At 43.5% G+C, this 13,119-nt stretch overlaps 1 protein-coding gene across 1 annotated transcript; it reads left to right on the top strand.

The window, feature by feature from the left end:
• Positions 1-7,648: 7,648 nt before the first annotated feature.
• On the top strand, positions 7,649-9,329 carry N7487_011495 (peroxidase family protein; the record flags this gene model as incomplete). Its single annotated transcript, XM_056879225.1, has 7 exons — positions 7,649-7,862; positions 7,916-8,034; positions 8,086-8,116; positions 8,172-8,321; positions 8,378-8,698; positions 8,764-8,938; positions 8,999-9,329. 7 exons carry the CDS (start codon positions 7,649-7,651, stop codon positions 9,327-9,329), a joined length of 1,341 nt encoding a protein of 446 aa, XP_056724544.1.
• Positions 9,330-13,119: the final 3,790 nt, after the last annotated feature.

Below are 13,119 nucleotides of genomic sequence, written 5' to 3'. Positions count from 1 at the left end.
TGGATCCGTATCCGACTTTATACGCAAATTTCAGGAAGCTCTTCGAGATGTGACTGCTACATCTAGGCCTCTATCCCCAATACTCGAACTCTGTCACTTTAAGAAAGCAATCTTCGAAAATCTACGATATTCCGCCTTCCTTCAGAACCTTCGAATCAATAAGAAGGAATCCAACTGGATAGATAAGGTATATATCGAGTTTATAGAGACGGAGACATATAACCGCCTAGTCAATGCTTCGTTACACACAGCAAATTCTACCTCGTCGTCGTCTAACAAAGACAACTCTTCTAACAACTTCAATAATAAGAAGAAGGATAATAAGAAAGGGAACAATGACAAATCTAGAGGCTAGTCTAGGAATAAGGATTCTAACGATTCGTCCTCTAAGGATAAGAAGCAGAAGAAGTAGCCCTTCGAACGTAAAGAGAACGTCATCTTCTGCAAGTTCTATAATACTCTGGGTAATCATTACTCGAGGAACTGTTCATTGAAGAACAATACTAGCTCTACTAATGCAATCATACAACCTCCTTAACAACAAGTATAGCAGGTGACTGTCCCACAACCCGGCCAGATCATCGGTCAGATTGACAACTAAGGACGGATTATCCCGGTTTATCAACAACCTCGCACTGCTAATGCAGTATATGCTCCGGCATCGTACCTACTACCTTAGCAAGGACCTCCTTCTGACGATCCAGTTACTAAGTACAATATATTATTCACGAACGCTTTGTTTTAATAGACTTAAGAATATAGGGTACACACAGTCTCTACCGAGGCACTTCGTACTAGTAACGACGATATCTCTCGATAGATAGTCGATTCAGGCACTAGCACCTATATAACTCTACACAAATCTGTCTTTATTAATTTCCGTCAATGTATATTACCTGTATCAATAGCGATAGGTGATGTTTTCTACACAGAAGGATATAGAGATATCATTCTTCGAATGACAAATAAACAATCAGATAATCTTATTAGCTCGCTTACCCTTCATAAGGTATAGCTTGCTCTAGATCTCAAAGCTAGCTTGATCTCAATATCCGCTCTCGACAAAGAAGACATTGGTATATAGGTTAAGAACGGCCTAATAACGTTCAAGTTATAGGATCAATATACGTCCTCGGAATCAGTTATCGGTTTTGCTACCTACGAAGGAGAGCACTACTAGCTAAACTGCTCTGGTATTAATAAGATTGATACTATGCTAGATTCCAATCTAGTCTCGGGTTCCCCTAATTCCGTCTTTGCTACAAAGAAAGGTTCTTCTCCTACGCCTATCTCAGTTGATCTAGCTTATCGTCGAGCTTGTCACGCTGGCGAGAACAGGGTACAGAAGATAGAAGTTCATAGTAATAGCATCAAATTAAAGAAAGGTGCCGGTGTTACCTTTCTATATACCCTATACATTAAAGGTAAGGGTTATGCCCTCCCCTTCGGTAAAGAGAGATCGATCAGATTAAAACCTAGTAATCTTATTTATCTTAACGTATAGGGACCAATCTCAATTACTTCGTACGGTAGAGAGAGATATTTTATCACCTTTACTGACGATACTAGCCGGTTTATATAGCTATTTCTTCTTTAATCCAGATCGCAGGTTACTGAAACCTACATTCAACTAGAGAATTATTTAAAAACCTAGTTCGGGTTCACGATCAAGAAGGTATATAGTGACGATACAATAGAGTATAAACCACTAGCCACCTATCTTACTTAGACTGCGCCAAAACCCGAGAATGGGTAAGAGAAGTCGACCCGCAACCCGAACCCGCAAACCCGATGGGTAGACTCGACCAACCCGCAACCCGCCCCGCAACCCGCGCGGGTAACCCGCGCGGGTTCCCGCAAAAACCCGCGGCTGCATAATTTTCCCAATTAAGCCATGGCGAAGTGTATAAAAATGCTGATTTATACTAATAAAATACAGTAATCTACGGCGGTTTTGTTTATACGTCTAAGGCACCCTTCGACTACTGCTATTTCTGACCGCGGTCAGAAATTATCTATGCATTGAAAACTCCCTTCAGACTACTGCTATCTCTAACCGCGGTCAGAAATTATCTATACATTGAAAACTCCCTTCAGACTACTACTATCTCTGACCGCGGTCAGAAATAGTATAGGCAAAGTGGCTTTTCACGCATAAGTAATTTCTGACAGCCGTTAGAAATAGTAGTGGTATATTGGAATTAGAGCGGGCTGTAGGAGCTTTTACCCCCTTGAGGTGAAAAGGAAATACAACAAGATACAGGTAAGAAATGCATAATTTATGTAGATACGACTCTTCCTATGTTTGCACTGTTTAGTAACCCGCATGGGTAACCCGCAAACCCGCGCGGGTTACCCAAACAAACCCGAAACCCATTGCGGGTTATGAAAGTCGACCCGAAACCCGACCCATTTGCGGGTTGGGTTTTTTCGGGTTTGCGGGTTTGCGGGTTTTGGCGCAGTCTAATCTTACTTCGAAGGGTACAATTTAGGACCCTACCCCTCCCTATACTAAGCAACTAAATAGTATCGCCGAGATCAAAAATCGTTACCTAGTTAAACCCCTTATTACGATTATAGCGGAGTACTAACTCCCGAAATACCTTTAGGGTTATTTACTTAGTAGAATCAACTATACGATAAATCGTTTATACGCTTCAAAAATCGAGATATTACCTTACGAAGCTCTATATAGCAGGAAACCTAACCTATCTAACCTTCGTACTCTCGGTTGTCAATATTAGTTCTTAATTCCAAAGGAAAAGCGTCCTATAAAGCTTAATCTATATATAGAAGAAGCTAGGTTGATCGCTTACGATAAAGGTAATAACTATATATTATATAATATACGCACTAAAAAGATTGAGCGTTCTCGCAATATCATTTTCAATAAGAACCCCTCACCAGCAACACTTCTAGATCCTAAGTACGATCTCAATTTCGACTCGGTGGATAAACAACTAGCTTCTTAATCACCTAAACAATACGTTCCAATTGACTTCCTTTACGACGAAGATAATCGTCGTAAGATACATCAATATCTTAACAATCTATATAATATACGGAGTGACTCTCGTTCTCCGCCCCCTCTCTCTATTAAGGATAATATTGATAATACAGTTCTTACTCCGGTAAACCCTCTACTCGATCCTTCAAACCCTTCAATTCTAGAATACCGTATTCCAGAAATTGACCGTATTCTAGAAATTAAAAGTATTTTACTTCCAATAATCGACGTTCCCCTCCCCGATCCCGATACCTTCGATTTACCCGGCGACGATAATAAAATAGCGGGTAGTTTAGGCAGGTTTACGGAGGTACAACGGAAGGATAATAGTCCCTACTTTAACGTAGGTAAGGCAGGGGCTCTCGTAGAGCTATAACCAGCTTCTCGGCAGGTTATTAACTAGGAATTACCAATTAATTTTTCCTATCTGGACCCAATTCCAGATGATTTACCCGATACTGACTACGTCCCGTCTACTCAGCATCTATCGGATCCTAGGTCAGTACGTCGATCGATAAGGCCTAAAAAGCCTAGCTAGGTATATATTGACAGCTTAGCTAGCCAATCTTTCTTTAACAGTAACGTCCTCCAGCTTCTAGCTGATACCCTAGAGGTACTAATCAATCTTTTTTCTACAGCTACTTCTAAAGAGCCACAGTATACATCTTCCAAATTGACAGCTAATAACATTGGTTTCGAACCTAATAGCTGGAAAGAAGTAATAGCCTATATCGAGAAAGATAAATAGTTAGATGCTACTCATAAAGAACTTACTCGACAGATCAAAAACGGTATATAGCGTCGAATCCCTCGATCATCTAGGAATACGAAGGGCCGAAAGCCTCTCTCCTTACAATAGGTATTCAAAATTAAGTATAATAGCACGTATAAAGTAAGACTTATTACTCGTAGATTTCGTCAGATTAAGGATCTAGACTTTTATAAAGTCTATACTATCGTCGCTAAGCCGATATCTTTCAAAATCTTCGTAGCCATTACGGCTGCTAAAGGCTAGCCAATTCATTATATCGATATCGTAACGGCCTTTCTTTATACCGAACTCAAAGAACCAATTGAAATTAAGCTTCCTGAAGGTTAAAGAGAGCTATATCCCGACGATATTAGTCTCCTTATAAAGACGATTTATAGGTTAAAACAAAGTCCTAGAGAGTAGTATAGACTGCTATACAATGTCTTGATCTCTATAGGATTCACCCGTATCTAGTTAGATTATTCAATCTTTATTAAGTATGCCTCTGGGAAGGCTCCGTTATTTATTATAATCTATATCGATGATCTACTTATTCTGTTACCCTCTAAGCAAGAAATTCAACGGTTCAAGATCGCAATCGCTAAGCACTTTGATACTTCTAACAAAAGTGTCCTTAAACGATACCTTACTATCAATATCTACTACAATAAAGGGGTGATTTACCTCTCTCAGTACGACTACGTTAACAAAATCCTTACTCGCTTCGGTCTTAAAAACTGTAAGGCAGTTGCTACTCTAATGGATAAGAAGCAACCTTTAATAGTATTTGACGGCACCGCTTCAAAAGCAGAGATCAAAGAGTTTCAAACCAAAATCGGAATACTGATCTAGTTAATAGTTTCGACCCGTCCTGACATCTCGTTTGTCGTTATTAAATTGGCGAAGCATACCAAGAATCCAGGCCCATTACACTTCCAGGCATTGAAGCGAGTGTTTCGTTACCTTGCTGGCACGAAGTATCTATCTATTTCGTTTCATAGAAATGATGCTTTATATGGGTACTGCGATGCAGATTGGGCTGGCCCCCATAGTGAAAAAGGCCTCTCTACGTCTGGCTTCATTTTTATGATGGCCGGTGGAGCAATTTCGTAGACTTCAAAGAAGCAATCTTGTGTTGCTCTGTCTACTACCGAGTCCGAGTATATTGCTGAAGCGCTTACTACGCAGGAAGCTATTTAGCTCACTCAATTATTGACGGAGATTGGGATTGCTGGGTTTCTACAAAAGCCGATTTGCATTTATGCCGATAACAACGGAGCCATTGCTTTGGCTTCAAATCCAGAGTTTCATATCAATACTAAGCACATTGCCATTAGGTATCATCGCCTACGAGAAGAAGTGGCAGCTGGTTCAGTGAAATTCGTCAAGATTCCCACTGCCGACATAGCAGCAGATGGATTGACAAAGCCCCTTGGAAAGATCATGTTCCGGAGATAGATCTTGCAGATGGGTCTAGTGCCCTATAAAACTGCATGATTTCTGGTTTACATACAAAAAATGGGGGGTTATTTCAAAGTCAAAACCTGGTTTTTTTTTTTACACTGGAGGATTGAGTTGTTTAAACTATGTTGTGACGACTATTGCACTAGTCGTGGGGGGTGTTGGAAGGTCACGTGACCATCACTGTTTGCTCCCAGTACATTAGTCTTAGCATCTGTAGATAGCTTCTTCTCTTTTTCTCTCTCTAGCGCAATACAGTGATTTTACCAGCGTACTTACTAGTCCCTGGCCTTCTCTGTAACATACTTACATAAAGAATATGGGTGATGTTGTCGAAGGGAAGGGTCCACATATCCTTTCCTAAACCTGCATTGGCCACTATATAGAACGGTTAGTCGAGTGAGCGTGCGTTTAACCAACTGCAAAGGGAATCATACAGACAACCGAGAGTGCTGAAAGTGGAATGAGAAAAGCCTGTAAACTTCCAGTGAGAAGAAAATTCGATTCGAGCAAAGGGGAAGGTTGTATATACCATTGCCAATATCATTGTCCAATCATCCGCACCAAAGACGCCACCACAGCAGCTCAATCGAGTCAGCATCCGGAGAATGAATGCGATAAGGGCTACAATTCCACCTCCAACCCCTGCATAAGAAACAATCTTGGTGTGGTCCCGTATAGGAGCCCCGCACGCCGATGTTGTGACATTTTTTGTAGCTTGTGTATGTTAGGAGTGATGACCAGTGGGATGAAAGATGAAACTATGAACTCACTCAGAGATTCTTTAATTGTGCAACTAGAAACAACACATTTCTGTAGAACAGCTGTGTAGTGTGCATCATTGCATAGACATGCCTGGTCGGTTGTCTCGCAGGATGATTGTGACACCGAAGTCATCATACAGTCGAGCTTTGAAGGATTAGGGTTATCAGTTCGCGCCAAAAGAGGGACAGAAGGACTGCACTACCTACCGCGCAGGAGGGTAAAACGGCCGCCAACTGTTCCATCCCTGCTATCACGGTTGTTGCGAACAAGGCGGCCACGAGGGCTGCTGTACTGAACAAACGCATGGTGAAGTTTACAGGGAAGGATGCATTTGCGATCAAGAGACTGACAGAGAAGACATTGGCCAAATTTGATCAGGCGAGTCAGGAGAATCTAATCTTATGAGATTCATGACGATCTCTTGGCTAGGATATAAGGGTTGTCCTGCCTCTCCGTTGGGATTGTTAGCGTATGAACACCACAAGTTTAAATGCCGCGTTCGTCCTGGCTGAAAACTTACCTATCCACTTGATCAGGTATTTGGGTACCAGATCTGTTGTTGTCGGCATTTCGGGCGCTGTTTCAGCTCCCTGCCAAGCATCACATCGTGGTCTGAAATTAGTCTACAGGTTCAGGAGTTCCTGATGTAAAAGACACAGGTTCTCCGTACAAGCACTTTCCATACCGCCATACAACCAGTAATCTTGAGCGTCTTTTGGGATCCATTGAGAAGTTGTCTCTCGTGGACATGGTGGCTGATTTAGAAAATTGGGATCTGCACTTGTACGAGGCTTTTCCCAGCTGTTGGCCCTCTCTAGACGTTTAAGGGCCCGCAAATACCGGTCGAGCGTTTATCCAGCAAACCAAAGAGCTTGACAAGTCGACGATTTAACTTCGGATTTTGACACTTCCACCCCCACTCGGAACGGGTTTCTGCGTTCCATTCCTATAATTGACCCTAGCCGTCTTTCGGAAGACCCACAAGCGGGACAGGCTCCGGGAAAATGGCTGTTCTGGCCCATTGTCACTTACACCCCACGGAGAACATCCGATTATTATCCGTAGCGGGTCTACAGTCCTGCTACATGAGGGAAAGGCCCCTTCGATATTTACGATCTACACCCACTTTTGACGCATATGTAGCTTAAACCCCCAAGACCGTGATCGACACTGTCATTGCACTAAGATTTGACTACGCCGCCAGGCGTGCGCTGAGATTCGTTGTCCGCTACAAGAGCGTTCCAACATTCCTTCCCAATTCAGGTCCGATCAACATGAACACACAAATATATCCATAATCCACCCGCGATGTAGCCACACGGATAGCCGCGCAGAAATCAGGGGTCTGTGCCGTGCTATTCGCGGCAGAAATACAACTACCATACGGCTACCGAGTTGTTTTTACGATGTACCCCTTTGGGCCATAAATGAATATATTTTACAGTGGACTCCAGCGCTAGGACGGGCCATTCAGGGGATCATCATTTCTCAGCATGTGTACAACTCGGAGATTTACCTAGGCACGTAATTGCCGCGGAATATCTAAGGGAGACATTGTTCCACTCTTCTAGAACGGTGTTCGTCGGCCACTCGTTACATGATCATTCTTTCGACCTCAAGGGGAAGTTGACATTTCTAGTGGAGGACCAACAAATTTGTTCATCATGCGCATCTTCACTACAGGGCTGTTGCTCTGGCCACTGTCGCTTATCAATCTAGTATCAGCCTTCCCAGGGTCGATCAACGCTCACGATAGACACTTAGGACATCAAGGCATGCACAAGCGTTGCCCATACGCAAACACCCAGGACCAAGGCAAGCCGAAGATGGAACATGAAAAGCGGTTTCTATTCAGTTTGATGAAATCGCCTGTTGATAGTATGTCCTAGAATCCTATTACGCTGTCACAATTTGTAACGAAATAACTCTAGTTACCGGCGAGCATACATTCCAACCCCCGAACTTTGAGAACGGTGACCAGAGAGGCCCCTGTCCAGGTCTCAATGCACTCGCAAACCATGGATACATCCCGCGGAGTGGAGTGGTATCGGTAGGTTATTCCTATGCAACTGGTTTGAACTCCTAAGCTAAACGTGAAAAGTTCGCAAATGTGATTGCTGCGATCAACAAAGGTAAAATTGCCCCATGAAAGTACTGATGTCGCATATTCTGACCTTTGTTCTATAGTCTATGGCATGGGAGTTGATCTGGCTACTGTCCTCGCGATCATGGGTACTGTCTGGACTGGGGACGTGCTGTCTCTCGATCCCAGCTTCTCCATCGGGGGTCCCGATACTGGCGTTAACAACCTTCTCAATAACTTGGGCGGTCTGCTCGGTTAGAACTTCCTTACTTAGTTGCATATCTTTATCGACCGCTAACATTACCTGCAGGTGAACCCCAGGGCCTGATCGGCTCGCACAACTTTATCGAAGCAGACTCCTCCAACACGCGAGACGATATTTACGTTACGGGCAACAGCTGGGCGCTGAACATGGAAAAGTTCATGACTTGGTACAATATGTCTTCTGATGGGACTTACGATATGAGTCTTATGGCCGAACGCGCAAAGATCCGTATGGATCAAACCATCCATACAAACCCGGATTTCTACTACGGACCTGTGACTGGGCTCATTGCACGCAACGCCGGTTACATTTTCGCAGGTCGGCTGTTTCGAAATCACTCAACCGAAAATCCAGAGGGAACACTGAGTAAGTTGATGCAATAGATTGTTAAATGCGACTGGTTATGCGAGATTTGCTAACGCCCACGCTAGCTAAGAGCCACCTCCGGAATTTCTACGGCATTTACGGCCCGGAACATAATCTCACCTACCGTGAAGGCTGGGAGAGGATACCCGAGAACTGGTACAAGACACCTGTAGACTACGGACTCATCTCACTCAACTTGGATATCATTGGCTTCATATCGAGATATCCGGAGCTTGGCAGGTAAGAGCCCATGTCAGATTCGCCCATATCGAGCAATTTCTAACAATAATCTGAATACAGTATTGGAGGAAATACGGGCAAAGTAGACAGCTTTGCCGGAGTTGATCTAGGGGACCTGACAGGTGGTGTCTTGAACTTGGCCGGCCTGCTGAAGGATAATAACTTGCTGTGCTTCGTGACTGAAGTGTTGAAGTTTGCCAGCCCCAACGCGCTTGCTGGGATATATTCGACCGTAGCTAAGCCGTTGGAGTTTGTCACTAATATTCTCGCTGTGCCTTTGCTCAACTTTACTTGCCCGGCATTCCAAGATCTTCAGATCGGAGGGAAGCCGCTATGGGAGGCGCTTCAAGAGGACTTCCCCGGTGCCCTGAAGAGCAAAGGTTCGCTTTAGATATTATGGGATTACTTGGATTATTGGTGGTATTAGAAACGATTGAGATATTATTTTCTAAATAGGATATGTTGTCAATTACTATGCATAATGCAGGATAGAAAATACTAAGTGGGTCGTAATAGGTAGGGGTGATCACTGGAGTAGTATCCTAAATAGATTATTCTTCTTCTACTAGGAGAAATGTTCTAGTACTCGTAGTGGGTATTCTAGATGTTGCCATACGTGACCCTTTTTCGTCCGAGTTTCTATTAGTGGAGAGGATTTTGCCTTTCCTACCATCAATTGAAAGGATTCTCCAGAAAATAAAACCAGAAAATTAACTGGATAGCAGCATTCGAATCATACTAAAATTGTCCACTCAAAGTATGTTATTGTAGTAGTCACCAGTTGCATTTTGCATGCTGGAGAACATTGATACTGGTCGGAACATCTAATATCCGTAAATCTTCACTCCGACGGGGCGGATTGAGGCTGTCAATACATGTCGGAGCATGACGACCGGCATACCGGGGGATTTATTAATCCTACACATTTTTGTAATTAATGTTATGTAATCATGGCTCCATATAAATTGTACCAAGAGCCGATACAGAAATACAGAGAGTTGAATACCACTGATTGGACCCCTACATTTACAATACAGACCAATCCGACAGTTATAAGCCCGGTTCGCATCGAAGAAAGCATTACTATTTGAGATATAGTATCTAGTATACTACTAGAAGCCTGCTTTCTACCCCTTGAAACCTCCTAGCTACCCCTGAATTAGCAATTGTGAAGCTATTCCCAGCTACCCCTGAATCCAGTAATAGACTGCGACATCGCCCATGGACGGGCGGCTGGGCAGTGCCCACGGGCCTTATGTAAGCGGGCGATGGGCACTATCCATACGCCCATGGACGGGCCCTACCCTTAGGGCCCATTGTCCATGGACACCGTGGGCGCCCATGGGCCTTTTTAGTAAGCAGAATTTCTTGACCTCGTGACCTGCATTATTTGTGCATTTTTTCTCTGTATTTTTGAGTAATTCGATTACATGTACAATGACTTGATAACAATGACTTGATACTACTGTCAATTTTCTGACCGAGGTCAGAAATGAGCTTTAGAAGCCTTTATACAACAACTTGACACATTGTCACTTTTTTGACCGGGGTCAGAAATGAGCCTTGGAAGCCTTTGCATAATGACTTAGGCATTCATTATATTCATACATTCACACTAATACGATACAAATTGATCATTATTGGGTTTGCCACGCTTCCTTGCTTCTCTTAAACCAGGGCGCTTTTGAGTGCTACCCTTATCTCTATAATAAGGGAGATGAGGACTGCTCTCATCTTCGCTGTCGACTAGCTCACTTCTCTGTCGCTTCCGCGTACTTAGCACTATAGAAGGACGAGGAAGCTGACTCTCTATTATAAACTCATACTCGATCAGTCCAACAGGATCATTATCCTCGGAATCCTCACTATCGCTGATTGGTTCAGGCATATCAGTGGTAAGCTCAGCCTCTCTCTGTTCGTCTGCTTCTTGCATTGAATCTAAGGACGTATCCTTATCGGGTAGTTCTTCTATTTCAATGTCGAACTGGGTTTTACACCGGAACATCATGATATCCTGGACTGTCTTCGCACTCAGCCGCCTACGTCGGTAGTGGCAGACATCCCGTGCTGAATTGAAAAGACGTTCAACTCCAGCGCCTGTTGCAGGAATAGAGAGAATGTCGCGAGCAATACTGGAAAGAATTGGGAATTCATTCTTATATTCCTTCCAGAATTGTAAAGGATCGACCTTTCTCCTTGCTATTATAGGTATTAGTATTCCTGCTCGTAATAACAGTGAATATAACGTACGCTTTTCAAGGTATCTAGCAAGTTCGTGCTCCGACGTTGATGGATCAGAGTGGATGTGAGGCAGAAGGTCAAGGAGGGCGTCTAGGTCACTTGTACTGGCTGAGTGACGCTTGGGGGGTTGCTCTTCTCGTAAGGACCGTGTCTGAGTGTGTCTTTGGGCGTAAGGAGCTATGAACTGGCGAAGCGTTTCCTTATACTGATCACTCCAGTTTGTGTCGTTCTCCGATGTACCCCACGCCTTACTTGAGAAGAAGTGAAGCTTATGCTGGGGTGCAAGAATTGTTCCAATCGCGTAGAGACTACTATGGATCTCTTTCGTCTTTGTGTAGTAAGAGGTAAGCTTTGCTATCCCAGTATTGAGGGCTTGTAGCATCGCCTTCTTCCAAGGTATGGTTTTCGGAGTGAGTCGTGCAATCGATTCCTCGAAGTGCTTAAAGAGGGCGTTATAAATACCAAAAATATGATGTACTGTTATCTCTTTGGTCTTTGAAAGCACTGTGGTAAAGCGATAGAACGGCTCTGTGATATACAGGAGGTAGTCGACCTGCCGCCATTCTGCCTTACTGAGTTTGTATTTCTGAGTCCCAATGTTATCACAGTATTCATCGTAGGGCTTGCTGAGGCGTTTCGCACGACGAAGTATTAAGAAGGTAGAATTCCAGCGGGTGCGGACATCTTGGATAGGCGTAAGTTTTGCTTTATTGGTCTGGAGACGGAAGAAATCATCGCGACGTTGGGGGCTTATATTAATAAACACAGCAAGCCCTCGAATCTAGATAGTTATTAGATATATTAAGTGATAAACAAAGTGATACACTTACCTTAATAAGGGTTTGTACAATGACTTGTTCACTCTGTGAAGTACGGAGCGATCGAGCTTGGGCTTGGGCTTGGACATCTGAAACATTCCGATCTGTGGTATCGTTCTGGGGATCGGCCTTCACCGATCTAAGTAGCTCGCGAAGGCTTAGCTGGATAATATATGTAAGACAAGGGATTCGAACAACCACCGGGCTATTCGGTAGTTCAAGGGAGTCAATAGAGTCTTGAACTGCCTGTACTAAAGTTGTGTTATTTGACGCGTTATCTGATGTAATCGCTAACACACGATCAGTAATATCAAGCTTCTTAAAGATCTCTATAAGTACTTCACTTAGATTTATACCAGAATGCGCCCTATTAAGTGGTTCGAAACCAAGTAGGAGCTCACGGTAATTCCAGTCTCGGTCGATAAAGTACCCTGTGATTGCCATAAATGCCTGCTGAAAAGGCGATGTCCAGCAGTCGAGGGCAATTGAGAGCTTCGCATCTTGTGGTAAGGTAGCGAGAATTGAATGTTGCTCCTCGTCGACCAATTTCTTGAGCCGGCGTTGAGCAGTGCGAGGATGGAGTAAAGTGGGTTCAGCTGGAGCCTTTTGTGCCATTCGAATTAAGGAAGCAAATTGCTTCCTCTTAAGTATCCGGAAAGGGAGGTTCAGACTGGTAAGATATTCAATCTGCTCTCTTTCCTATTCATCATTCGAGAATTTTGAGTTATAAGATAACTCCAGTGCCTAATATGTAATATGTTAGTTATCTTGAAGGGTATAATAATATAAGACTTACCGGTATATGCTGTATAGTCTCCTTAATCGACTGTTGTGTAGACTTGCTTTTACTACCCTTTTGGCATTTGCCTGAGGCTAGATGCCGCTTAAGTGTATTGGTGCCGCTTTGCTTTGTACTTGGATGAGGCAATGTAACCCCACACGTCCGACACATGACTAAAGGTTCGCCTGTAATATGATATGCTACCTGGTCGAAGTTCTCCTAGATATCTGATATGTGTTTTGCATCCCATCGTAGCCTTTGTTATGTCTTAGTACTGCTGCCGCGTACTGTGGTACGCCACCACTCGATAAACTTTACTTTGGACGCGTTGTTCATCGCGT

The sequence above is a fragment of the Penicillium crustosum genome, assembly GCF_028827405.1.
Source record: "Penicillium crustosum strain IBT 35664 chromosome Unknown utg000005l_segment0_segment0, whole genome shotgun sequence".
Taxonomy (NCBI): domain Eukaryota; kingdom Fungi; phylum Ascomycota; class Eurotiomycetes; order Eurotiales; family Aspergillaceae; genus Penicillium; species Penicillium crustosum.
The sequence above is the reverse complement of the archived record's forward strand: the minus strand, read 5'-3'. Positions and strand labels throughout refer to the sequence as shown.